At 47.6% G+C, this 24,314-nt stretch overlaps 11 protein-coding genes across 11 annotated transcripts; 7 read left to right on the top strand and 4 right to left on the bottom strand.

Moving 5' to 3' along the window:
* Positions 1–2,358: 2,358 nt before the first annotated feature.
* On the top strand, positions 2,359–3,773 carry AGABI2DRAFT_63127 (hypothetical protein; the record flags this gene model as incomplete). Its single annotated transcript, XM_006458282.1, has 5 exons — positions 2,359–2,780; positions 2,844–3,131; positions 3,183–3,454; positions 3,515–3,623; positions 3,671–3,773. 5 exons carry the CDS (start codon positions 2,359–2,361, stop codon positions 3,771–3,773), a joined length of 1,194 nt encoding a protein of 397 aa, XP_006458345.1.
* On the bottom strand, positions 3,708–6,195 carry AGABI2DRAFT_199920 (hypothetical protein). Its single transcript, XM_006458281.1, has 7 exons — positions 5,660–6,195; positions 5,243–5,604; positions 4,968–5,195; positions 4,834–4,912; positions 4,545–4,778; positions 4,019–4,491; positions 3,708–3,967 (listed from the first exon to the last, which is right to left on the bottom strand). The coding sequence occupies exons 1-7, from the start codon at positions 6,069–6,071 to the stop codon at positions 3,953–3,955; spliced, it is 1,803 nt and encodes a 600-aa protein (XP_006458344.1). The 5' UTR covers positions 6,072–6,195; the 3' UTR covers positions 3,708–3,952.
* Positions 6,196–6,860: 665 nt separating this feature from the next.
* On the top strand, positions 6,861–7,620 carry AGABI2DRAFT_190675 (hypothetical protein; the record flags this gene model as incomplete). The annotated part of the gene is made up of 1 exon (XM_006458280.1): positions 6,861–7,620. A coding segment is annotated over one exon (252 nt), but the record flags the coding sequence as incomplete, so codon positions are not given.
* A 654-nt stretch (positions 7,621–8,274) lies between these two features.
* On the top strand, positions 8,275–8,634 carry AGABI2DRAFT_190674 (hypothetical protein). Its single transcript, XM_006458279.1, has one exon. The coding sequence runs from the start codon at positions 8,350–8,352 to the stop codon at positions 8,572–8,574; it is 225 nt and encodes a 74-aa protein (XP_006458342.1). The 5' UTR covers positions 8,275–8,349; the 3' UTR covers positions 8,575–8,634.
* A 1,406-nt stretch (positions 8,635–10,040) lies between these two features.
* On the top strand, positions 10,041–10,708 carry AGABI2DRAFT_115352 (hypothetical protein; the record flags this gene model as incomplete). The annotated part of the gene is made up of 3 exons (XM_006458278.1): positions 10,041–10,308; positions 10,359–10,639; positions 10,691–10,708. 3 exons carry the CDS (start codon positions 10,041–10,043, stop codon positions 10,706–10,708), a joined length of 567 nt encoding a protein of 188 aa, XP_006458341.1.
* Positions 10,709–11,157: 449 nt separating this feature from the next.
* AGABI2DRAFT_115351 (hypothetical protein) lies at positions 11,158–11,380 on the top strand (the record flags this gene model as incomplete). Its single annotated transcript, XM_006458277.1, has 2 exons — positions 11,158–11,304; positions 11,351–11,380. The coding sequence occupies 2 exons, from the start codon at positions 11,158–11,160 to the stop codon at positions 11,378–11,380; spliced, it is 177 nt and encodes a 58-aa protein (XP_006458340.1).
* A 407-nt stretch (positions 11,381–11,787) lies between these two features.
* On the top strand, positions 11,788–12,965 carry AGABI2DRAFT_141209 (hypothetical protein; the record flags this gene model as incomplete). Its single annotated transcript, XM_006458276.1, has 4 exons — positions 11,788–11,950; positions 12,140–12,256; positions 12,305–12,450; positions 12,507–12,965. 4 exons carry the CDS (start codon positions 11,788–11,790, stop codon positions 12,963–12,965), a joined length of 885 nt encoding a protein of 294 aa, XP_006458339.1.
* Positions 12,966–12,980: 15 nt separating this feature from the next.
* AGABI2DRAFT_176733 (hypothetical protein) lies at positions 12,981–14,957 on the bottom strand. The gene is made up of 9 exons (XM_006458275.1): positions 14,693–14,957; positions 14,594–14,640; positions 14,306–14,542; positions 14,099–14,255; positions 13,845–14,048; positions 13,650–13,793; positions 13,403–13,597; positions 13,272–13,350; positions 12,981–13,218 (listed from the first exon to the last, which is right to left on the bottom strand). The coding sequence occupies exons 1-9, from the start codon at positions 14,909–14,911 to the stop codon at positions 13,163–13,165; spliced, it is 1,338 nt and encodes a 445-aa protein (XP_006458338.1). The 5' UTR covers positions 14,912–14,957; the 3' UTR covers positions 12,981–13,162.
* Positions 14,958–15,835: 878 nt separating this feature from the next.
* Positions 15,836–18,043, top strand: AGABI2DRAFT_64426 (hypothetical protein; the record flags this gene model as incomplete). Its single annotated transcript, XM_006458274.1, has 6 exons — positions 15,836–16,408; positions 16,462–16,866; positions 16,917–16,950; positions 17,006–17,048; positions 17,094–17,152; positions 17,211–18,043. The coding sequence occupies 6 exons, from the start codon at positions 15,836–15,838 to the stop codon at positions 18,041–18,043; spliced, it is 1,947 nt and encodes a 648-aa protein (XP_006458337.1).
* Positions 18,044–18,501: 458 nt separating this feature from the next.
* AGABI2DRAFT_115347 (hypothetical protein) lies at positions 18,502–20,181 on the bottom strand (the record flags this gene model as incomplete). The annotated part of the gene is made up of 5 exons (XM_006458273.1): positions 18,502–18,736; positions 18,793–18,824; positions 18,875–19,431; positions 19,484–19,688; positions 19,747–20,181. 5 exons carry the CDS (start codon positions 20,179–20,181, stop codon positions 18,502–18,504), a joined length of 1,464 nt encoding a protein of 487 aa, XP_006458336.1.
* Positions 20,182–21,444: 1,263 nt separating this feature from the next.
* AGABI2DRAFT_216865 (hypothetical protein) lies at positions 21,445–24,168 on the bottom strand. Its single transcript, XM_006458272.1, has 10 exons — positions 23,877–24,168; positions 23,695–23,830; positions 23,520–23,637; positions 23,371–23,462; positions 22,867–23,323; positions 22,570–22,810; positions 22,455–22,514; positions 22,131–22,404; positions 21,995–22,074; positions 21,445–21,942 (listed from the first exon to the last, which is right to left on the bottom strand). The coding sequence occupies exons 1-10, from the start codon at positions 24,163–24,165 to the stop codon at positions 21,848–21,850; spliced, it is 1,842 nt and encodes a 613-aa protein (XP_006458335.1). The 5' UTR covers positions 24,166–24,168; the 3' UTR covers positions 21,445–21,847.
* Between the last annotated feature and the right edge of the window lie 146 nt (positions 24,169–24,314).

Raw genomic sequence — 24,314 nt, 5'->3', positions numbered from 1 at the left:
AAGTACGTATGAGAAAATAAACTAATTATACATTTGACATGAGAAAAGAAGAGTGGAGTAAGAAGTAAGTAAACACAAGTACATTGATCATAAAAACGTCAACAACACCAAACAAACCATAAAAGTGTCCACAGGTACAAACAACTATCTAAGGACGTAACCTTTCGTACCAATCCCTGCCGAAGTATGTTGCCATTACTTCTCCACACGGGCACATCGTAAAGAACCGGACCGGTTCCCAACGACGGAAGTCCGGGTTATTCCATCGCTGCAACATCCAGGGTCTCTCCAATACTTCGTCCCACATTATCAACGTCACTCTTCCACACACTACGCACCTACGATCCTCTAACCTCCATCTGTCTGGTCGGGGTTCTCTTCCGATAGCCACCGCTGCTCTCCTCCACTGTACTTGCTCCGCATGGTTCGGAGGTAGGAAAGAAAAGATAAGATCAATGAGCTCAATTGGTAAATCTGTAGCTTGCGCCATTTTAGCAGTATGCCGATAGTTTAGCCTCCGTCGAACTGTAGCAGCAGAGGGAAATTATTACATAATAAAATATGTGACAGATGTGACAGCGTGACGCCGTGACATTCTGGCAAAGTTCTAACAGATGGTGATGAATTTATGCTCACATCTACGTGGATGGATGACGTTCTCAGTGCTTCATCAACGGTTGAAGGGGAGATTAAGGCGAAAGATGAGTTGGGAAGGAGCTATGAAGTCAAAGATCTGGGAGAGGTGAAGTTTATCCTCGGGATGAGGATTGAGAGGAAGGAGTGGCGATGTAAGACTCTCACAACGGGCGTACTGCGAGCGCATTATTGAACGTTTCAAATTATTGGACTTAAAACCTCGGTCTACACCACTACCAGCCGGCCTAACGCTCTCCATCGAGGATTCCCCGAAGACGGATGAAGAGAGGGAAGATATGAATGGTGTACCTTATAGAGAGGTTCTCAGATTGCTTATGTGGCTTCAGGTCACCACTCGCCCAGATCTGTCTTTTGTGGTGAATATGCTCTCTAGATTTGCTAATAACCCTGGACGTAGCCACTGGGATGCTATGAAACACACAATGGCCTACGTTAAAGCAACAATGGGCTATGGTATCACTTATTACCGCGACACGAGCATCCTCCCTTTCGGATTTGTTGATGCGGACTATGCAGGGGATACAGATTTACAACGCTCTACAGAGGGGCATGTATTCTTTGTGGCTGGAGGTCCTGTATCGTGGGCTAGCAAACGACAAGATACAATGGCATTGTCAACTGTGGAGGCAGAATACATGGCTTTTAGCCGTGCGGTACAACAGGCGATTTGGCTCGCACAATTCCTGGATGAAGTGGGTTTGGCCCAGGAGGTGTCTATGTTGATCTATGCCGATAACAATGGGGCTATCTCTAACACGCAGAACTACAAGAACCATCGTCGGACAAAGCACATCGATATCAGGTACCACTTCGTCAAGGAGAGAGTAGCCAATGGCGATATCACGTTCGAGTATATTCCCTCTGCCGAAAATCTAGCCAACATCCTCACCAAGCCTCTTGCTCGCGACACGGTCATACAACTTTGTACTGCCATGGGTTTACGCAGTGTTGAAGCAGGGGGAGTGTTGTGATATGCTCCAACACAACATTCACTATACCTCAGATGCTACGGACATCGAGCGTTCGTACATCCCATCAATCTGAACCTTATGTTTCCTTTCCGGGTTTCGTACTCCTGTTTCTATTTTTATCTTCTTTCACCTTATACGTTCTATCCGCTCTCTACATTCCTTCCGACTATACAGTTTATGTTCACAACTATACATATATTGTACATTATACTTCGGCCTTTTTCCGCCGAAGTACATATACCTTGAACCTTAAATTTCGCACCTCAGTGATCTACATATGATGTTATCACTGAGGTGAGCTTTATCTTGTCTATTCAAGTACTGGTTACTTATTCGTACGTAGCTACTTAACTTTAGGTGAATATATAGTGATCTACATACGACGTTATCACTGAGCTACTTAACTTTAGTTCTTCTTCCTTGGGAAAACTGCTGAGTATTTTAATATTTATACCTTACCACATTTGACTTCCACCTTAGTGGTCAATATACTTTGTTGATGCGGCATCTTGAAGTTGGGCTGTCATGTACTCATCATAGTGTAGTTTATCCCGTTGTCTTTTGGGGAGAATGCCAGTGGTCAAACCCTGTACAGCATCCGGGGTCCTTCGAGTTGAGCAGTGAGCACTACAAGTTCTGACTAAGCTCACGTGCAGTGAGGGGGCGGTAGGAGCCTGGTTAGGAGGCTGCCTTAGGGTGTCCATGCCTCCTCTGGGTTTTTATCATCATCATGATATATGCGCGCACGGCCACGCTGAAGCGTGCAATTCACACGCAAATATCGCCATATCCCGCTGAGGTTTCTGAGCTTTTATCCAGATACAACGACGTCACCCCCCGCCCATTTAACCTGTCCCAGCTCCTTTCATTCGGGAGGCCCGTTACATCGGAATCGATCCTTGCCTCTGTTTCTTATGCTCTTGCTGAGCTGCCACGGCGACTTGCGACACGTGTTCGCGCCCTCGAGACTCTTCCATACATCGTCGGCACAAATCCTTACATTGCAAAAACCCTCCATGCACACCGACAGAGCTTCGCGTGGCTAGCCACGCATGCCCCTGTTACTAGTTCATCTCAAAATGAAGAGTTTGTTGAGAAACTTGCGAGCATTGTGGAAGATCATACGGATGATATTCCAACCATGGCTAAAGGGTGCGTATTCCTTAGTGATTCTTTTCTCAACCCCGAGATTCAAGTATTGGACTATGATACAAGTTTCCAGGAATGCTCGCGTTACATGTCACCAACACAGATAAGCAACTTTCTAGACGGTGCCATTCATAACCGTATCGCTGTCCGCCTGATCGCTGAACAACACATTACCCTATCCAAGGCATTGTCAAATTCACCGATGAAGGCCGACTATGTCGGCGTTGTTGATCCTCAATGTTCGCCATATCAAATGATACGCATGTGTGGTTCTTTTGTCTCGGAACTGTGCGAGGGAACGCTTGGTGCGGCGCCGGAAATTATAGTTGAAGGGGATTTAGATGCAGTTTTCCCGTGAGTCTTATATGTCGTTGCATCAATTCGGCCACTCGAAGTGCTGCATAGCTATGTCCCTGTCCACCTGGAGTATATATTAACAGAACTGTTAAAAAATGCGTTCCGAGCGACGGTTGAGAATCATTACAAGAAAAGTCATGGCATCACTAAACGTCCTCCACCTCTTTGCATCACACTCTGTTCTCCGACACCTCTGAGTCGAAATCATGAACATTACTTTTCGATTCGTATCCGCGACCAAGGGGGAGGAGTATCGCCCAGCAATATGGCTCGAATCTTTTCTTATGCCTTTACTACGGCAGGGCGCGGTGTTCATCAAAGTGTGCAGGCTCATGAAGGCGGTCCTTCTGCTGGCACATGTAGCAGTGATATTATGGGAGAAGACGATTCTAGCCTGTTCGGTGAAATCACTGGTAAAGGATTACAAAATGGGCTTGGCACAATTGCTGGGTTGGGTTATGGTCTCCCAATGAGTCGGCTATACGCAAGGTGTGTCTTCGTTTTATATTTCTCTATCCGCTGATCAACATTGTCAGGTACTTTGGTGGCTCTCTGGATATTTTCGCATTGGAAGGATGGGGCAGTGATGTGTTCCTTAAACTACGCTGTCTAGACGAGGCGGGGGATGCTGCAATTTAGTTCTGATGATGGTCTATTAACAATATCCTCAAGCGATTCATTATAGTTTAACCGATGGAAAGGTATAATACTCGGTGGTAAGATAATGAGAGGGCCGAAAAAAAATACAGCAAACCCCAGGTATCATGAGAAGCGAACAACTCGAAACACGAATCAGATGGCAGGCGTGCGTCATAACATCATTTTGTACTCCCCTGTCAAATATCTGTAAGTTTGAGGGAGGAACCAGAGTCAATGCAACCCACGACGTATCCACTTAGAGTTCGACTAGAGTGGTAGGAAGATATGCTTTGAGTCTGGGAAGCTCTATACGAGCGTGAAGCCGATCCCAGTGTTGAGGCATGCGTAGTACTGGGTGTCGATGGTACTCCATTTGTCGATGTTCGCGCTGTTCGTGCTGTAAGCGGTGTAGGGGCGCTTATCAGTGATTTCTTCGGCGTCTCCATAACTTGTTTCGGTCTAATTCCGCTCAAAGTAGACGATGAAGGTGTTGAACGAGTACTTGTCGCCATTTGCTTGCGCTTTCCTGCAAGTATAAAGGGGTGTCGCATGGCTGTCTGAGGTTTCATGCGGCGTTCGGGATCCCACACAAGACATTTGGCAATGAAATCCACAAACTCTTCATCGTTGCATTTAAGAGCCTGTGCAAGTGTCCGCGAACCCGGCCTGCGCCTCCGTCCTTTTGAGTTCACAACCGGCCTGGGTGAACCGTTCGTATCTGCACGGAGATCAGATTTCAAAACTCTGATAAGAAGATGATGAATAACGCACCAAAGAAAAGCTTTTTGCGTGAGCTACGGCTCACAAAGTCCTTGTCAGGAACACCAAGTACTTCCATTATGCAAGATAGTTGTTCCTGCTCATTCTCTCCAGGAAAGATAGGATAGCCAGTATGAAGCTCCGCTAAGATGCAGCCCAAACTCCACATATCAATTGCCATGTGATAATTCATCCCGAGAATGACTTCAGGAGACCTGTAGAAGCGACTCTGAATGTAGGTATAAACTGAGTGATGGTCAGAGGTCGTCACGACTTGCTAACACATGATTGCAATGCTTACTTTTCTCGTGTTCAAAACAGCTACTACCAAAATCGATAACCTTGATGGCGCTCTTTATTGGGTGTTTGAGAAGAACATTCTGTGGGGTTCATATTGAGACGATTAAAGGTGGAGGAACAATTAAACGGCAATACCTCTGGTTTGAGATCGCAATGAACGATTCGATGGTGACGCATAAGCATAAGTGACATGAGCATTTGTGTGGTGAATCGCCGTATCAATGAGGTTGTGAATCCAACGAACGCGTTCGCTTTGATCAGTTCATAAAGGTTAATACTCATCAACTCCGTGGCTATGCATAGGTGATTGCGGAAGTAAAAATGATCGTTCATTTTGAGAACATGGTGTTTTTCATCCGCATCCTAAGAGAGTTCAGCCAGCGAGGTAGCAAGCAATGAGGACCACGTACCCATTTACGTAAGTTGTCCAGGATTTTGATCTCGACTAATGCCTGGTGGTGGAAACGCTTCTTATTACGAATAATCTTGATTGCCACAGAGTCACCGGTGCAATGATCTCTGCATTGAAGAACCTGACCGAAGGAACCTTTGCCAAGAGAGTCGATCACCTCATAACGGTACGCTAGGTGGTCATGGCTGACGACCAGATAGTCGCCACGATCATCATCATAGCCATGATTGTTGGTCGAGTTATCCAAAGTAGCCATCTTCTTCTTACTCTTTGCACCCACGAAATATATGGAAGAATAGTCTTGAATTTCTTTCCTCTCATACTCGGATAGGTATTGACCTTGAGTGGTTCTCAGGATAGCTATGATATAAATAGAGTGAGAAAGGTATCCGGGGCATAAGTCCGGTAAACTTACTGTCTGGAGGCAAGGGAGGTGAGGGTTCGATGGGCTCGGGGAACTTCAGCATCTCGTCAAGCTCTTCCTGAGTAGCACCTGCTGCCAACCTTTTCGCTTGCTGGCGCTTGATATAATTTCGCATTTCTTCATCGCCTAATATTTCCTCTTCATCTACGGTACTGGGAACAGGTGAGGGCGTAGATAAAGATTGCCTACTAGACGAGGGCGATGTCCTTGCTGGTTGAGTGGCATGGGAATTTGAAGAATTCGATGATCGTAAACTGGGCTTGGGACCGAGTAATTTAAGCCCTTTTGAGGGTGACAATGCAGAGAAACGATGAGATGATGCAGATGACTCCGCGTTGGCAGCTGGTGTAGAAAAAGAGGCTACTGAACCGGTGGAAGGTTTCCGAAGGCCAATGAAGGACATCGAATCGCGGGTTGGTTTGCGCGGTAATACCCCAACATTATTGGTGGGAGCTCCAGCAGTTTGAGCAGTTTGACGCGGAAGTCGAGATGTAGAAGCGGATGGGGATGTTCTCGCGAGAGATTGGTGCAACGTCGACTTGGGTGTCACGCTATCATCATTCACAACTCCAAATTCCGTAGTCGATAAACTCGTGGGAGATGCATTCGCGGAGGATGCAAGTCCACTGGGGCGTTTGGTCGCCGACGCGGATGAAGAATGTTTCAGGGGAGGAGATGGCACAGCTGCTGATGCGGCACTTGATATTCGAGGAATTTTCGTCGGAGTCTCCTTTGGCAGGCCGGAACCAGAATTGAGACCGGAAGTGGGTGAACCTTTGTTCTCTTTAACCGCATGTGAAACACTGTTTATGGTGCCGACAGAAGGGGAACCGGCAATCGTCGGAAGCTGGTTGCGACTGCGGAGAGATGTATCAGACTGCTTTTGCATGGAGCTAACAGTCTGAGCAGAGAATCGGGAAGTGGATGGCGTTCGAGGGGAGGCAGACACAGTGCTTGAAGTGGACGACATGGAAGATTTGAGTTTCGCGACCCGCTGCGCTGTGGCAGGTTCCAAAGCCGAGATTTGCATTGGCGGCAGAGCTACAGGAGACCTTGGCTTTCTAGGATCCGTTGACGACAAAGTCTTGACATGTCAATGCTAGGTTGTTCGCAGACGCGACTCGAAAAAAGACTTACTTTGCCTCGCTTTCTGATCATCAATGATATACGACTTTCACTCCTTTCTTTCTCTTCCTTCTTTCTTTCTTTCTCGCCTCTAAGCCTCATTTTCTCGACTTCCTTGTCAGTTTTGACGCCTTCCTTCGAACTACTATCCTTGGCATCAGAGTGTAAACTTCGGCGAGATGATGATTTAAGCAACGAGGGTAGTCCCAAGCTCAATACGGACGATTTCTTTGACGCGGAGCCTGGCACAGAAGTTGACAGCGCTGCAAAGTCACGAGAGGGAGAGGCATTGAGCTTCGAACGCGGCGTCGCAAGGTGACCAGGTGGTGAGGCCGAAGGTGGCATGGCGGGTGGGACTTGCATAGATTGTGAGGATGAACGTCGGAAAAACGGTATCGAAGACGGTGTCAACCGCTTTGACTGCGTGCGGCGAACAGACGATGAAGGACTGAGAGGGTCAGCTGCAGCAGGAATCGCAGACGCCGTATTGTTGGTACTCGCACTGGACCCCGTCCCTGACCGGCTAACACCACGGTCGGGTGTCTTTGCATTATGAGCTGTGGTGATACCAGATGCATGTACAGAACCCATAGACGACAATGAAGCGAGGGACCCCGCAGAGGTCATTGCATCAGGCTGTTCCGGAGTCCAGGGGACTTTGGAAGACCCTTTCTCCTTGGAAGTTGACTTGCGTAGTTGCTGACCAAAGCTGACAGCTCGAGGACTTAGCGGGAAACTCGACTTCGAATTAGATGATGGGGAGCTCGAGAGCCGTAGGTTGAGAGCATTTGAGAAACTCCACTTTTTCGATGGTGTCTTGGGAGCTAGTGGCGTGGGTTCGGGGACCAGAGGGCCAGGTCCATGTTGATGCCCTTGTCGCTGTATATGCGATTGGTGCATATATGAATGTACTTCGAGGGAGGATGTACGATCAAAATTGAAATCATGACTAGGACGTTTTCCAGAGTCCTCGCTGCCAGAAAGAGAGGGGAATGATAGGCTGGAGGATGTAGGCGGTGGCGAACGGTAAGAGGAAAAATCCTTAGGCAAAGGAGGGACAGGAGGAACTGCTCCGCCATCAGATGCATCACCGATGATTGCAATCGAAGCCACACGGTCCTTTAAAAGATTTGCCTCGCTTGATGATATATCACTACCGGCGCTATTTCTCCTGGCCTTACCAGAGGAATGGCGACCCGATGTTCCCGAAACCGAAGTCAGACTAGTACCTGTGGATACCGAAGCTGAATCTCGAGAGCTCGTGGTCGGCGTGCTGGCATACGTTGAAGAAGTAGAACCTCGCTTTGGCGTGAAGCTCATTCGAGCACCAACTTTTTTCGGAGTTTTTTCTGGAATTGGTAAGCTCTGGAGTTGATCATCAAGAAGGCCTTCACTCTCATCAGCGTCGACAGGACCGGGAAAAGAGCTGTGCTTGCTTAATGTCTCTTTGCCCTCTTTCTCGCTCCCACTGCCCCGCTTCGATTTTCCAAGATCGCTTGCAATTCCCTCCCACTGGCTTCCGACCTTGGCTGGGGTTACCGGTCGACTAGAGCTTGATGCCCGACCGAAACTTCCGACGCTGGCGCGAGCTCGTGCACTTTTACCAGTTAGGCCATCTAATTTGCGCAAAGCTTCGGCAGTTGCTTCGTCATCAAGGGCCGACCAACCTTCTTGAGTACCTCGAAGCAAAGAGTGGGCAACATTTGGAGATTGCGAATTATCCTTTGCGACACCGGAGGACGGCGGTGGGGTATGTGACTTATTACTGGCAGATTGCTTGAGAAGGTGTTGAATGGAGGATGAAGCAGGTGAGGGAGGTAGGTGAGAAAAATCTGTGGCCTGAGCACGTCGTCCATCGACCACAGATGACGTTGTTGAACCTGCCGATATTTGTCTCGAATGACGTTCCGAACTTTTTGCTGATGATATCAATTTGGACACCCCACTTAACGAAATACCCAGGCTCTCGCGTCGACGATCTCGAGGTCGTCCATCTCTTGGTGACATCGAAGAAGTTCCGGCATTGAGACTGCGGTGTTTCCGCGCAGATGCGGTGGATATAGTCTTCTCCCCCTTCCCTATGTCAGAGCTAGTAGAGCCAGTTCCTGAACGTTTTGAAACGAGTGATCCGTGCTGATCCATCTCAAACTCATCTGAAGTCCGTTTCTTTGCGCGTCGTGCCGGGGTAAATGAGCTCGGAGGTAATGCTGGAAGACCGTCGTAGATTGAGTGGTCTTGGTTAGAAACGATATAATCAGAAAGTGATGCCTTGTGCCCCTTGCGGAATTTGCTATTGGACTGTGAAGCACCACTGCTCGGGTTTCGAGGATAGAGAATTTCTTCTCCTCCACTTTCTTCGGCTACGGAGGGACGATTTCTCAGCGTTTTCGGAAGCTCCAGAGGGAGCTGAAGAGAGAATATAAGCCAAGGAAAGGAGCAAGGAGTTGAACTCACGTCTTCTTCGACAGCTTCGATTGTCCAAGGACTACCGCGTTTATCATCCGGGGAGTGTTCGGAGACAACCACCTCTACGGCACTGAAAGGCGACATCTTGCCAGCATCATCAACTTCACCAATGCGCTCACTCCTCGTCCAGCGGGGTGTAGCGAGCTCGCCGACACCGACAAGGCCTCGGCGATCTATGCTAGCTGGATTCTTGGCCGGGGTGACGGGCTCATTAATTGGAGGCTGATCGGGAGTGGTCGCCGTTTGTGGCACTGGGGGGAACGAAGAGAGAGAGGAGTCAGGAGAGGGTTCCCGGAAATAGTAAGGATCGAGAGACGAAGAAGCGGAGGCAGAGCGTGAAGGAGGGAGGTCGTGTTCTGGATATAGATCGTCGTCATCTAGAGGGAGACTGCCCGAGGAAGGCTGGCGGAGAAAAATGGAGCGTGTCAGCGTGGATATTCACGGGGCAAAAGAAGAAGAAAAACCTGGTGGTTGGCATGGCTGAGTCTGGAGACACGAGCCTGCTCGGTGGGAGAGGAGGGGGGAGGTTGGGGGAGGTTAATTGTGATGCCATGTGTGTTGCGACCAGAGTCCTTGTCTGGCGCGGACATGGAGGGGGAAGGAGAGAGAGAAACGGCGAGGAGAGGGCCTGGGGACGCTCGCAGACGCGGAGGCGAGTCGAGTCGAGCCGGGGAGTCGCCTGTTGGCCTCATGTTGTTTGCCCATGTTTGTGTGTGAGAATTAAATAATACATAATAAAACACGGCAGTTGTGGCCATTGTCCTGCCTCGTCTTCCCCACCATGTCCATCTCTCCAGCCACCGTTCCTCTCCACATGTATCCCTTTGGTCCCTCCCCCACAACAACCCTGATGCCCCCCGTCCGCCCAAAGAGGCGCCAGGTCAAGAACGCCTGTACACACTGCCAAAAGGCCTGCAAGAAATGTGACGACGCGCGTCCCTGCCTGCGGTGCGTCAAGTACGGCGTCAGCGAAGAATGCATCAACTCCAAGAGGAAAGAAAGGAAAAAAGGGATTAAGCGCGGTCCCTACAAGAAGCGCGATGGAAGAGGTTGGTCTTCCCCGTCTTTGTTCGCTTCTTGTTCTCATCCACCTCTCCAGGTCGCGCAACCCGTGCTAAGGGAGTCCACAGTCCCATTCGTCAATCTTTTTCATCTGCTACTGCGCCTGTCCACCCCGCTTCATATGCTCCTCATCATCCCTTTAGCTGGTATACCGCTCATGTCCTCAGGCCCAATGATTCTGTTCCCCCATACCCATACTATGTTGCTCCCCAGCATGTCAACCAGGGGGGCCATAACATCGCACCTGCATGCTATCCAGTTTTTCATACACCTTTCCCGGCACAGGCAGTCTACCCTCAACATCAAGACTGCATCTCGGTATGTCACAAACATGGATTGATTGTTCTTTTGTTGATTCTTCCCCTTTAGCAAATGAAATGGAATTGATGCCATAATCGGCCTTGCTTTGACCTTGTTGTCTTGTCCATGCTTTCTCAATGCAAATATACACTCTAGTTCAACTGGTTTGAATGTGGCCCTAGGATATTATTAATGATTGAATATATATAATCGTGAATTTGTGTCATCTTCGCTACGTTGCCAAAAGAAAAAGAAACAGAAACCCATTGCACTGTATTCGATGACAAGATACATAGCCATTGTTGAGTCCTTGAGACTTGTTCTTTGCCGCGTGTTTTCTACATTATATTAGGAATGGACGATTTCCCGTAGCAATTTAAAATTCATAATTTTTTCTAAACCTTCTTTTCATTGAAACCCCGCTGGTTTAGTAGCGATAAATTGAACCGTAAGCAGTCGGAATAAAACAACAGCAATAAATATATGATTGAAAATAGCCAGAGAACCTGATTAGAATCTTAGATACCATCTCATCCATGCCTCCCAACATGGCCTACCGCTTCAACAGCGATAAAAAGACGACATTCAAGAGTTCCTGCCAAAATATGGCTTATCAGATACAGAATTTTGAAGAGGACTCGGAGGACGACGATGCGATATATGGCATGCGACTCCAAATCTTCGTGACGATACAAACGCGGATGGATTATTAGCTGATGACTCAATCAGCTAGGACTCGGACATATCAACGGTCTCTAGATGCTGCAGGAGTTCTAGGCCTGCTCTGACACTGTCTGAGCTTACTGGCTTCTGATGTGTTATGATGTAACGTGTCGTAATATTACAGCATTCGCAGTCTGGGAGGGCGTTGAAGGCCTCTTCCGGACTTCAATCTGGAATTAGGTTGATTTTAAGATCCGCTCATGCGTCACACCGATTTAGTTAACGGCTTCTCCGGCATGGGCTCGGACTAACATCTGGAAATTATTTCTGCATTTTTATTCCCCACGGGAAATCGTCCAATGCTAGTGTCCATTTCTTGTCCATCAGCGGAGTCTGAATATATATATCTATTGTCGCATGTGACACACCGAACTCGAGAACTTGGGCCTTGGCCCTGTTTCTATCATCAGTCCTTACATATTTGTCTTCTTACGAAACCATACATGTCTACTCGAACTCGGAGCAGTACTCGGATACGAGGTCCTCAGCCTACGGATGAATTTCAAGACGTCAGGGAATCAGAAAGCGACAGCGACGAGGAATCATTTAACCCGGAAGAAAGAGAGGAAGAAATCTGGGACGAAGTCAGGGAAGAACATTATGACAGTAAGCCGCCTCATAATTTCTCCCCCGGTTTCCAATTCTACTTGTTTCTATTTGTCCATAGTCATTGAACAGTTGCCTTTGACGATCCATAGGCAAATGACGCTCTTGCGCCAGTTAGATCACCAAGCTTATGGCAAGCAGCCTCCGATTTATAGGCTATAGACACAGGACTTATGATCTATTCCTCAGATTACTCAACTAGCCTACTTCCAACAATCAAGAAATATATTGAACTTCGGCGCGAACTGAACACTCAAAATGGTCGTCTCGTAAACGGATCGTTACAGGCTCAGGCGACGCCCGAAGGTGTGTCATTAAATATATTCTTCGTCTTCATCTAGCCCAACAATTCAGCTGCCCATCCCACAACGTCAACGTATCTCAAGCCCGAAGCGCCATCAACTTCGCGCGAAATGCTATCGCATGTGGCATGGCTGACCGAGGAGTACCTGCGGACCTCGCGGGAGAAAGTCAACATTGCCCAGACGGTGCATGATTCGGTGTGTTTGTGCGTGCCTCGATGTTTTCAAAAAAGGGTTTACTTTTGGACTATCAGGTAGACCGCCACATCCGCCTGCTGGATCAGTTCATCAAGGAGCAGGAAGCCTTGCTTGGACCTGAACCCAATCGCCCTGTTATGCTTAGCATGTCCGATTTGTTCGTTCCGAAATGGAGCCGTTCGACACGCGTGAGCATGAGCCCCATCTTTGACGAAGAACAGATAGCTACGGATATTCAACAAGCTGAAGTTTCTGTACATTCCGACCGTTCGAGCAGGCGACGATCTCTCAAGAATCGCCGACATAAGGAAAAAGAAAAGGAAAAAGAGAAAGAGGAGCCACCTGCGCCGCTTGCTTTGAGAATCACCTTACCCCCACCTCATCATGGAATGTTGGATGATCCTAACGAGCCAACCTGGTGCTACTGCACCCGAGTGTCCTTTGGTGAAGTGAGTGCGCCCATGTGGTCCATCTTGATATTTTTCTCAAATCTAAGCGTAGATGATTGGATGTGACAACCCGGAATGCAAGTATGAATGGGTAAGGCTATGTTCGGCATCTCACAGAGTGATAGAATACAACTCATTCTGTTTACTAGTTTCATTTGGAGTGTGTTGGGTTGAAAGAAGTTCCAGATGACGATGAATGGTATTGCCAAGAATGTACACATGAACGGGAAGGTAGATCACGACGAAGACAGCAGCAGGAGGTATCAATTTGACGTGACGCGCATGTTGAGCTTGTTGGCCAAGGTTTCCATGAAGACATCTGAGATGAAAGAGCTTCAGATTTGAGCGCGCTCGGGACACTCTCGACCTTACCAGTCTCGTGTCTTAATCTCCAGTACTCTGCGAGCAACTCGTTGAGTTCCGCTTCGCTTTTCTTGAGGTGGTCCACCATCTTTAGATGACGAAATAAGCACAGAAAGTTTATTGTCTCTTTGTAAACCCACCTCTGAATGGATGTGATTTGTCTCAACACGCAGTTCTTCTAATTGTTTGTCATTGTCTCGTCGTTCCATTGCCATCTGCTCAAATTCTTCTTTCAGCCGCGTTATCATTTTCTCATTTGCTTGCTTTTTGTCTTCGCCATGCCTTTGGGCCCGCTCCAGCTTTTCGTACGCGTTTGCCAATTGTTTATGGACTCTCTATCAAAGGCAAAGGTCAATGCGGGCCATCCTTGTTATAGTAAACTCTTACCTCCCGCTTGAGTTGCAATTCATTTTTCTCTATTCGCTTGCCCTCAAACTGGTCTTTGACGTCGACGAGAGCCTTCTGCGTATCCTGGAGAGAATGCACTTCTTTCTCGACCGTGGTCAGCTGTTCAATGCAGCTTCTAACATCCTTATGCCGATATCAGCATCGGGCCGCTAGAATAGACAGGATCGAACATACTTTCTCGATTGTGAGCAAGGCATTGACCTTGACTTGCAGGTCTCGTGCTTTCGCCTCATTCAAAGCAATATTTCTCTTGTCATCTGCAGCATCCAGTGTCATTTGAGAGATTCGTTTCCTGATGCGGTCGGGGGACTGAACGATGCGTGCTTGAGTACGCTGGACGGATTCATTTGTGTTGGCCATCTCTTCGGCCAGACTTTCCTATGCGGTGATGAGAGGGATTATATGAATCAGACAAAAAAGAAGCATACCCTTTTGCGAACCAGAGAAGCCTTCTCGGCTTTCAATTTTTCGATTTCACTGATCGATTTGGCCTGTGAATTCTTGATGTCGAAGATGTTTGCCCGGAGGGCGTCGTTTTCTTTACCAAGTTTTTCACATTGGGGTTCGTCCTTAGCTGCTTGAGCTCTGTGAAATAGTCTGAGCCAATACTTGAAGCCGCTGTAATTAGATCGCACCTTATGGAATCAATTTCTTGTTGGTTTTTTTCGAGTAGTTCAGTCACGTCTTCACGTTCTATCAAGATTTTTTCGGCATGCTCGCGCAGGTTCTTGACGAAATTGTCGCAGAACTGTTCGGTGAACTTGACAAAGTTGATAAAGGCGGAGAGCAGAATCAGTGTCCGAGTCTTCTCTGGTGCGTAGAGGTCCTTGGCGCTAAAGTCTTCTACTTGCGCAGCCTTGGCAAAACGGCTCCTAGATACTGTTGATTAGGTTTGAGTTAGAGAGTGCGAGGATGGGGCGGACAGGTGGTATAGAATAAGGTTGTTGGAAAAAGCCGACATGTAGAGGTCCTGCGAGAGATGCGATGAGACGGAGAGAAGAGAGATCATTGGGGAGACAAGCCTCATTGTCCAGGCCGAGAGACGACAGCGAGCTAGTGACGGGTTCACGGAGAAAGTCATATGTGAGGCCGGAGACCTGCTGGAGGCAGGCGCAGTAGACGCCCTCCACAAAGTCGGCGGTGGGGTGGGCGAGCTGGTCTGGACTGACAGAAAGACCCCAGCCGCCGAGTGCGGTGATGATGTCTGGGATATTCATGTTGGGGAAGATTCCTTTAGGCATGGCGGCGAGTAGTCCTAGTCAGTAACTGAGGTTGATAACAACATTGCTTCTCATTAAGCACGCCCACGTGACGCGACGCGACGCGCCTTGGCTGAGGCTGCGATGGACTCGGCATCGCTCCCAAAAAACAATCTCGCAGACGTGCTCAAGCGCAAGAAAAGCGGCGCCATCTTTTCAGTCCAGACGTACACACCCTTGCCTCGCCCCAGCTCTCATAAATCCAAGTTCAAACCCGCATCGCTAACCCCCAATCTATTACCCGCCCCCCGCCCCACAAAGCCTTTGACTCGCACCACCAACAACGGCCACTCTCATGCTCAGGACGATGCAAACCTTAGCCCGAAATCTCCACTCAAGCGCACCTCGTCGAATCCCACAGTCATATCTGACCCCTCTCCTCAAGCTTTGAAACGGTCCCGGAATACCGAGAAGGAAAATACTCTGGTAGCCACTCAGAAGCAAGCGAGTTCCCCAGGCTTCATAGCCCGACTTGCCGGTAAAGCCACTGCTTTAGATACCCCGGAGGCACCCGACAAGTCAACGCGTCCCGAATGGATGGGATCTCACTCGGACCTCATGCAGGTGAGACGACACCTCTGGACTCATACTTCTTTCTCATTCAATCCTCCTAAGCTATCCTCTGAGGGTCTTCAAAACTTCAGGACCCACCATCACGAGCTCTTAACGCACGTCATGCAACAGCTTCTCGATAGCACGGGTCCAAACGAAGTAGATACCAGAACTTTGCAGCCCCTCAGGTACCTAACATCTCCATTTTGTCTTGCGTATATCATGTGTGCTCACGCAAATGGCAGGAAGACGCTCGAGGAGCGAATCAGAGCGATCAAATGGGTTGAGGCGCAGAGACAAAGCCGTCACCAGACAAGCGATCCTCCTAATATTAAACTCCGAAACGACGTTCACATGCCGGATAATGACGATGAGCAATTCTGGACAGCTTTCGAGGACATACCAGCTCACCCGGTTATCAATCACTACGATCATATCGACGAACCTTCCGACGAAATCCGAAAGCAGCTGAAGGATGTGTTTGGCCTTTCCGAATTCAGAGCAAACCAGTTAGAAGCAATCAACGCGACCATGGAGGGCAAGGACGTTTTTCTTCTGATGCCAACTGGCGGAGGGAAGAGTCTGTGTTTTCAGCTGCCCGCTGTTTGCTCGAACATGAAAACCCAAGGTGTCACCGTCGTTGTCTCTCCCCTCACAGCCTTAATGGAAGACCAAGTCAGCGCTTTGACTTCAAGAGGTATCAGTGCTTTCTACTGGAGCGCCGACTCGCCACAACACGAAGTCAATGCCAAATTATGGAGCGGTGACAGAAAACCGGCTTTACTCTACCTTACCCCAGAGAAAATCAAGGCCAGTCCGGCTTGCAGAAACTTACTCCTGAAGCTCTATAATCAAGGACAACTCGCTCGGTTTGCCATAGATGAAGCACACTGTATTTCGACATGGGGTCAAGATTTTCGTAGCGCCGTGAGTCATTCATGAGTCTGTGATATCCTCAATCATTGAATTTCTATGATCAGTACCAGGGACTGGGCCAGCTTCGCGAAGATTATCCAAAGGTTCCCATAATCGCCTTAACCGCGACAGCAAATCAATGTACACGAGAAGACATCGTAACACAGTTGAAGCTCCGTGATCATGCTTTCTTTACTCAGTCTTTTAACCGACCAAATCTCAAGTATTTTATCAAGGCAAAGAAGAAGAAGAACATGCTACCTGAGATCGTCGAATTCATTAAGAAGGAGCATCCAAATCACACGGGGGTGATATACTGCTTGGCTCGTAAATCATGCCAGCTACTTGCAGAACAACTCCAGAAAGAAGGTGTGGCTGCCAACTTTTTTCATGCAGGCCTAAGCAAAGAAGAGAAGAACCGTCTTCTGGAGAGTTGGAAGGCAGACAAATTCCATGTCATGGTTGCGACAGTGAGTATAAGCTGTGATATATCTAGAAATTAATCCTCAAACCCCGATAGATTGCATTCGGAATGGGAATTGATAAAGCAGACGGTAGATGCACTTTCCAACTTCTCGATAGAACGCAATTGAATCTTGGTCTTTCCAGTTCGCTTTGTGATACATCATGATCTCCCTAAATCCCTCTCTGGGTAAGTGACCAAATGAGTTGAACGTCAAACCTAATGTCCCAAAAGGTACTATCAAGAGACGGGAAGAGCTGGACGAGACGGAAAGCTTGCTGATTGCGTCTTGTGTACGTATTACTACGTTATTTTTATTGAAACCCAAAGCGGAACTCGCGCATCACTTAGATTATTGGTTTCCGGACTTCAAGAAGATATGCTGGATGATAGACCAAGACAAAGAGCGAGAAGAAGCCCTTACTCCGGAAGCCAAGAAAAGACAGAAAGATGCTGCTCGTGAAGTTGTCAAGTATTGCACGAACATTTCGGAATGTCGTAGGGTTCAAGTCCTTCGCCATTTTGGTCAAGAGTTCAACCAACACGACTGCAAGGCCGGATGTGATAACTGTCTAGACAATCGACCGCCCATTACGGAGGATGTCACTGTTGTTGCTACCAACGCCATCGATGCTGTACGAAGTCTTTCGAACAAGGGGCAACAAATAACTCAACGGCAACTTACTGAGGTGCTCCGCGGCGCCAACTCAAATATGATTCAGGACCATGGGTTTAGTATAGTCGAGGGCTACGGGACTTGCAAGCACATCTCCAGGGAATTGGTCGACATAGCCCTGGACCGCCTCATACTGCTTGAGATCCTCGCGATCAGCTTGCAAAAGCAGAAGACTACTTTTTCGGCGGAATATCTCGAGGTATGTCTCACGTCAAAATGCAATAACGATGCTACTGACATAGGGTTGAAGATCGGTTCTGCAGCTCGGAACTTCAAGGCCAAGGGGCAATGCCTACAGGTTAACTGGAGACCACCACCAGTGAAGAGTATCAATAAACCGGCGACAGTCGAAAAACAAAAAGGAAAGCGACGAGGGCGAAACTCTAGATCTAATGACGATGATCCCATTGAAGCTTTTCCCGACGAAGTCGGTCCATCCAATATATCTGTCGATGTGATGGGTGAGTTATATACGAGGCTAGATAGTCTCCGTCAACTGGTAAGATGATGTGCTTCATCTTGCCGACTGAGACTCAAATGCGCTACCTCAAGATATCAACTAGAGAACGCCTTCCAAACAAGGTAACGGTGATGAGTGATGCACTGCTCGAGTCACTCTGCTATAGTTGTCCAAAAGGTTAATCTGTCCCCCCGTTCTAATAAAAAAATTTCTGACCTGTTGAGCGTGCATAGATTTTTTTGAATTTCAACGGATCATAGGAAACGCGCCCAATGAATACTCACCGTCCTTTGATAAATATCGCGATGAAATACTACAAATATGCATACAACATCAACTTAGGCAAGTAATCTCGTTTTATTCAGTTATGCGTGAGTTCTAAAATCGATGCTAGTACCACGCGGAAAATGCCTTTAGATATTAAGGATGTGCATGACCGTTTTATTTACGATACCACCTCTACTAGTTGAAGTTCTCGTCTGTACTACTTATTAATAATCAATATTCTAACTGTCGGTCTCAGTGCCTGGTATTGGCATCCCCGCGTCACTCGCAAAGGTTTCGTCAGCGAAGGTGACTCCAGTAGTTTCTATCCGCACGGAAGCATGGCCACTGTTTAACCAGATCCACTTGTATCCATTGTGATATTTTACGGCGGGACCCCAACGTTGAGTCAAAAGTTCCTCCGGATTAGACCAACCTTTCCACTCCATGTAGACATCTGTTCCGTGCAAACAATTGCTAGAAAGAAATGAGCGCACTGCGATGGTGTCATACGATTCAGATAAACCACGCACAAATGAAGCAATTTTGGCCGAACTATTTTGCCCTGGTATGATAATAAATGTATGTTCGCGTCAAAATATACATGTAGCACACCTCTTGAGGCGTCCCTTTCAGATAAGACTGCCGTGAAAGCTCTGTCGCCTCTTCCACATTATCATCACCCAACCCAGTATTGTATGTGTTCATCAAACAACTCGTAACTTCGAAATCGAAGCTAAGAGGCTCATAGATATCCGGTCTATGGTCTATGATTGCCCACCAATATCCTTGGTCACCGAGCCGCACGTTTTCATACTGACCATGTCCGTCTCCACCTGGAAGACCGTACATGGCGCGGAATGCATCTGGTGCGAGAGCTGGAGCAAAACGATTGCTTGAATCGGAACGATAGATAGACGAGTCCATTAAGCGCAAACTGCGTAATTTCTCGAATTCGAGGAGCATTACGCAAGAGCATATTCTGGAGGCATGGTGCCATTCCGGCGAATCCTGGTCGGGGTGACTCGACATAACTATCGCAGTTGAAGCTTTAAAGTCCTTGAATACACCCCAAAGGAGTGTGGGGTCGGAAATGAAGAATGCATCTGTGTCTATGTAGATTCCCCTTCGAACGGGAACAATTTCATGTAAAAAGAGTTTCATCAACCCCGCTAAATACATTCATCAGAATTGGAAAGTGAGGGTATGAGCCAAAGTACTGACGCAGTCCAGCAGAGTGATCTGTACTGATAGTACCCTCACGTTGGATCCTATCCAGCATACTTTGCCAGGTTAGTTTGTAGAATCGGACAAGAACATCACGCTGTGGGTGATGGACGAGAGCGAATCGAGAACGTAGAAATTCTTCAGCATCATCGTCACAGACGATATGAAATTCCGACGGACTCGTATTATACATTAGAATAGACTGAAAACACGGAAGACGGTGAGCCTAAGACGAGCGTAATTATCAAGGGCGAACAGACCTTGACAAGCAAAGCCCCTTCGATGGCGGAAGGCCTCGACCATACCACAAGGACAAAAACGACTGGCTCCGGCTCCTGGTTTTCTGAGAGGGCGCCATTGCTTTGGGTGGTAGTGGGCTGAGCAGGTAGAGTGACAAAAACCGTCGTCTGGCCAGCAAGCTTTGTAGTAGCAGAGTCTGCGACATCGAACTGAGTATTGATAGAAGCGGTTTTGTCGGATGATGCCGAGGAGAAAAAAACAAAGCTATATATGAGAAGGAACACGACGATGGCGATTGTGAGACAGTATCTGCGGCGGCGGAAGGCGAGCGGAAAAGACAGGCCTCCTTGGTGTTGGAGCTGAAACGTCGTGTCATAGGACCCTCCGGGATAAGTCGTCAGCGTAAATTGGCTGCTGGGGGTTCTATTGTGACCGTACGGAGACTCCGCAGGCATAATGTGAACTAATAGAGCTTCAAGAATCGTGCATAGAGAGCGGTACAATTGAGGTGATGCTTGTGCATATTTTTTTCCCTGATATGAATCTGGTATGTCATGAGTGAGTTCGGTTTACTATGGCAACAGCTCCACTGCGGCATAGAACTCCCGATCACATAGCGAATAATTTGAAGGGACGACATAACGACTTCCCACAGCATCTAGAAATACACAATATTTATTCATAGAATCGAAGGCTTGAAACCAACCAAATTACAATACTAAGATTATGTGCAGTTTTTCACCTCGGTTATGTAGGGCGGAGGTGAATCATTGGGCTGAGACGATGGACTCAGTCGGCCTCCGGATTTAATCTGACCAGTTCTTTGCATTTCTAGCAATAGCTCGTTTTTAGCCCTTTCTTCAATCACTTTGATCACTTTAATCATCTTGTAAGTCAGGTCCAGGGCCCACTCAGCAATGTCCACGTCTCGAGCTATCAGATCTTTTCTGTGCAAATCCACTTCGCGAGACTGGCAATCGGGGCATGGTTCCCACCATGGTCTATCAACATCTTTGAAGTATGTTGTTAGATATCGGGAGTGAAACCGAAAGCAGCACTGCATAGGCAGCTACATACCCAATGCCGGATACTCAACCCATTTCTTGCACCTCTCTAGATTTCATTAGTCCCATGAAAGCATACAAATATTTCGAAAGTACTGACGAGCCCATTCGGGCCCTTCTCCTACTTGAGGCCTGACACTATATCTTTTGAATATTGCAGATATTATTTCTACTCCTATATTTCTATCACGCAATCAAAGATTTTCGGAGCGTGCTCACCTGAGGACCTATCCACAGATTCGCGACTCGAGTCCTTGCACCGGTTATCAACTTTAACCTTTTTGAAGAAACCCATAACGACGATGTTCAAGGCAGCTCTTGAACTGCCTCAGAAAGCCGCTTTGGTGAAGCTGGGAGATGAAAGTAGAAGATGAAACAAGGTAAGACTAAACCTACGGACTTAGTCACTCAGTACTCAGTGGTGGCGTCACTGTGAGCCCCCCCTATCTCTGACTATGCGGCCTTTCTCAACTGCTGTTGACAATCAGAGAGCAAGTAATCATAAGTGCATAATGCTGATTAGATCGGTCAAATGCACATAGCACTGAGCTCAAATGTAGATTAATCATTGTACTGAGGGAGTCGTGCGTTTGCATGTTAGTCAAACGAGATGATAGTTCAACGTTCAAACGTTGAGAGTCAAACATTAAGTAATACTGAGAGTCAAATATCATGAAATGTTGATATATATAATGGCGCGCACAACTATTAATTCATGCCAAGTGAAATGAACACTGAGCGATTGAGACTAAAAATCCAATCGAATGATGCTCCAATGATACTTATCGTGAGTGAAGGAAGATATTAATCGGATCGCCCCGAAGGCAGCACCGAAAAGATGCCCTCGAGCTGCCAGGACCATGTGGTTTTCATCCTGAGGTTGACAGCCTGCCTTGTCGAAATATATAGTACTTGTACGGGTCAGAGCGACCCTACCGCTGGCCACTGGAAGTCCCGCACGTGTTATTGCCCCCATAAAACTGTTTGACCTCATATATCCTGTCAGAGTTGCCATCGACTTAATTCAAGGAGGTCCATTGGGCTTTCCGGATGTTCTCTAGTAACTCCCTCCCTCTACATTGCGGTGCGCCGCGAGCTGTCTACGTTGGGTCTCTTCAAGTTTGGGACAATTCGATATGCTGTGTCCAAGACCTTGTATACGGTTTAGGGCATCTTGTTGTTTGGTTCGAGAAAGTTCACTCACCTCCACAGACAGGGCAACCTTTCAGTGATCCACCCAAGACGGCGCGTGGGTCGTCAACGGAAGCCAAGAACGGCGGCACTCTAAAATGGAGATAAGTTAGAGTAAACAGGAGCGCACTATCTCTCATTTTGCTTACTTCTGGCCAGCTTCCATTAGCAAGTACTTGAGGTCTAATAGCGTCTGATCTGGTGTATTCATGTTGACGAACGTGGTAGCTATGCCTGTTTTTCCGCTTCGGCCAGTGCGCCCAATTTGGTGCACGTAATCTTCAATCTCCTTCGGCATGGTGAATATGATAACGTGTTGGATTTCATTGAAATCTAAACCCTTGGATGCAACACCCGATGCAACCATCACGTCCTTGGTTCCAGATTTGAAGGCTTTAATGGCGAACTGACGTTCCTCCTGTGCTACACGAGCGGTCAGATCATACGCTCAAGTTCATGTGAAAACAGCTTACTCTTCGAGCCATGGATGGAAACGGCCTCTACTCCCTTGAGCAACAAATATTCCTGAATATCTAGCCCGATGTTGAGCGCGCTGATCGAAGTTAAATGAGAAGAAGAAAGAGTCACCATCTACTTCATTTTTGTTTTCACTGAATATTATAACTGGTGGTGGCGTCTTCTGCAGGCATTCTAGCAGATACACCATTTTAGCCTCTTGTTTAACGTATTCAACAACTTGGAGGACATCGAGATTGGCAGCACCGGCGCGGCCGACGTTTACCAACACTGGCTTGATGAGAGACTCCTGCGCAAAATCTTGGATTTTTCGCGGCATAGTTGCGGAGAACAAGAGAGTCTGACGCTGCCGCTACAAAGTATCGTAATGTCAAGTCAAAAGAACCTGAGAAGATACAAGAATCGCACCTTGAAAAAGCTGATGATGTTACGGACGTCATCCTCAAAACCCAAGTCAATCATTCTGTCCGCTTCATCCATACATAGATATTTGCAATTGTTAAATGTAAACCGCTTCTTTTCCAACATATCGATGAGGCGGCCAGGCGTCGCGACGACGATGTGGATTCCCTTGCTCAACACGTGGCTCTGTTCGTTCATGGCGATGCCTCCCATACAAAGGAGAGAATTCAGTTGAGGATACTTGTTATCACGGGCCAGCGCAGAACACCATGTATTGACATTCTCAAATGTTTGATTTGCGAGTTCCCGAGAAGGACAAAGGATAACGCCAACGGGCCCTTCGCCTCGAACAAAAGGGAGTTTTTTTTCTTCTTCAAGTGCCAGCATAATTAATGGCAGACAGAAAGCCAGGGTTTTTCCCGAGCCAGTGAAGGCTATACCAATAATATCGCGACCAGAGAATCTATATCATAAGTCAGGAAACGCTAACTGCCAAGCGGATAGACATACGCTGCTGGGATGCCCTGCAGCTGGATGGGAGTCGGAGTGATGATACGGTTAGATTTTAGATGTCTCAGTATTGGATCCGGTATCTTCATGTCCTGTAAATTCACCTAATAAAAACGTGTGGTAGAATAAAGATGATTGGATGTGCATACTTCGAAATGCTCAATAGGCGGGGGTACATCTTCTCCTTCGACCAATATATGATACTTATCACGTAACTTTTCATGTTCTTCGAGAGTCCTCTCTCTGATATATCGAGGAGGTCTCCAGCTATTTTCGCACAGACGGTGAGACTGGTAGATGACACGAACGTAATATAAACCATACCTTGCTCGTAGTGGGTCGGTATATTGAATACCTTTCGCTAGTTCTAGGTCTGAAATAAGTTTACGCCTGCTCTTGATTGCTTCCAAAATCTCTTGGTCGACTTCCTCCGCCTTTTCTCCCTCGGTTTTCTTTGCATCTGGAAGATTCAGGGAATGTGTTGACACGAGAGCTAGTGAACATACCTTCCGCGGCCTTACGCTTCTGTACCTCCTGCGCCTCAAATAGCAGAGTTCTCTCTTTTCGGGCCTTTTCTCTCCGCCGCTCCTCTTCTTTCAGGGCATCTTCGCGTTCTTCCTGCTCCTCTTGAATGTGCTTTGCCTTGTGACGGCCGGCAGTGACGCCCAGGGAAGATAGTTTAGCGAGCTTCTCTTGTCTCCTTTGGGAGATAGGAACATATGGTTCGTAAGAATCGTCGTCCAGGTTGTATTGTGGTGAGGGCGAACGTTGAGCGCGGCGACGTTTCGCACTCATGGTTGTTTGCAAAGTATAGAAGGCACGCTTATCACACCTAACTGCTCATACGTTGCTTAGTAAGCAGGTTATACCGAATGTACCTTCTGAGATTGCCATGCTGGATACCAGGCACCTCTGTTCTGAGTCCTGGGATTTGACCGGGCCGA

The sequence above is a fragment of the Agaricus bisporus genome (genome assembly GCF_000300575.1).
Source record: "Agaricus bisporus var. bisporus H97 unplaced genomic scaffold AGABI2scaffold_2, whole genome shotgun sequence".
NCBI classification, from domain to species: Eukaryota; Fungi; Basidiomycota; class Agaricomycetes; order Agaricales; family Agaricaceae; genus Agaricus; species Agaricus bisporus.
The sequence above is the reverse complement of the archived record's forward strand: the minus strand, read 5'-3'. Positions and strand labels throughout refer to the sequence as shown.

Coding starts and splice junctions, on each gene's coding strand:
- AGABI2DRAFT_199920 (XM_006458281.1), bottom strand. CDS start 6,071: ATGTCCTTCATTGGCCTTCGGAAACCTTCCACCGGTTCAGTAGCCTCT. Junction 4,913..4,967: donor ATTGCGATCTCAAACCAGAG/GTATTGCCGTTT, acceptor TGAACCCCACAG/AATGTTCTTCTCAAACACCC. Junction 4,779..4,833: donor CTGTTTTGAACACGAGAAAA/GTAAGCATTGCA, acceptor ACCATCACTCAG/TTTATACCTACATTCAGAGT.
- AGABI2DRAFT_190674 (XM_006458279.1), top strand. CDS start 8,350: ATGCCCGACCGAAACTTCCGACGCTGGCGCGAGCTCGTGCACTTTTAC.
- AGABI2DRAFT_176733 (XM_006458275.1), bottom strand. CDS start 14,911: ATGCCTAAAGGAATCTTCCCCAACATGAATATCCCAGACATCATCACC. Junction 14,049..14,098: donor CTTCTCTGGTTCGCAAAAGG/GTATGCTTCTTT, acceptor ATCACCGCATAG/GAAAGTCTGGCCGAAGAGAT. Junction 13,794..13,844: donor CCTTGCTCACAATCGAGAAA/GTATGTTCGATC, acceptor TATCGGCATAAG/GATGTTAGAAGCTGCATTGA.
- AGABI2DRAFT_216865 (XM_006458272.1), bottom strand. CDS start 24,165: ATGAGTGCGAAACGTCGCCGCGCTCAACGTTCGCCCTCACCACAATAC. Junction 22,405..22,454: donor TTCCATCCATGGCTCGAAGA/GTAAGCTGTTTT, acceptor CCGCTCGTGTAG/CACAGGAGGAACGTCAGTTC. Junction 21,943..21,994: donor AGGTTGCCCTGTCTGTGGAG/GTGAGTGAACTT, acceptor ACCGTATACAAG/GTCTTGGACACAGCATATCG.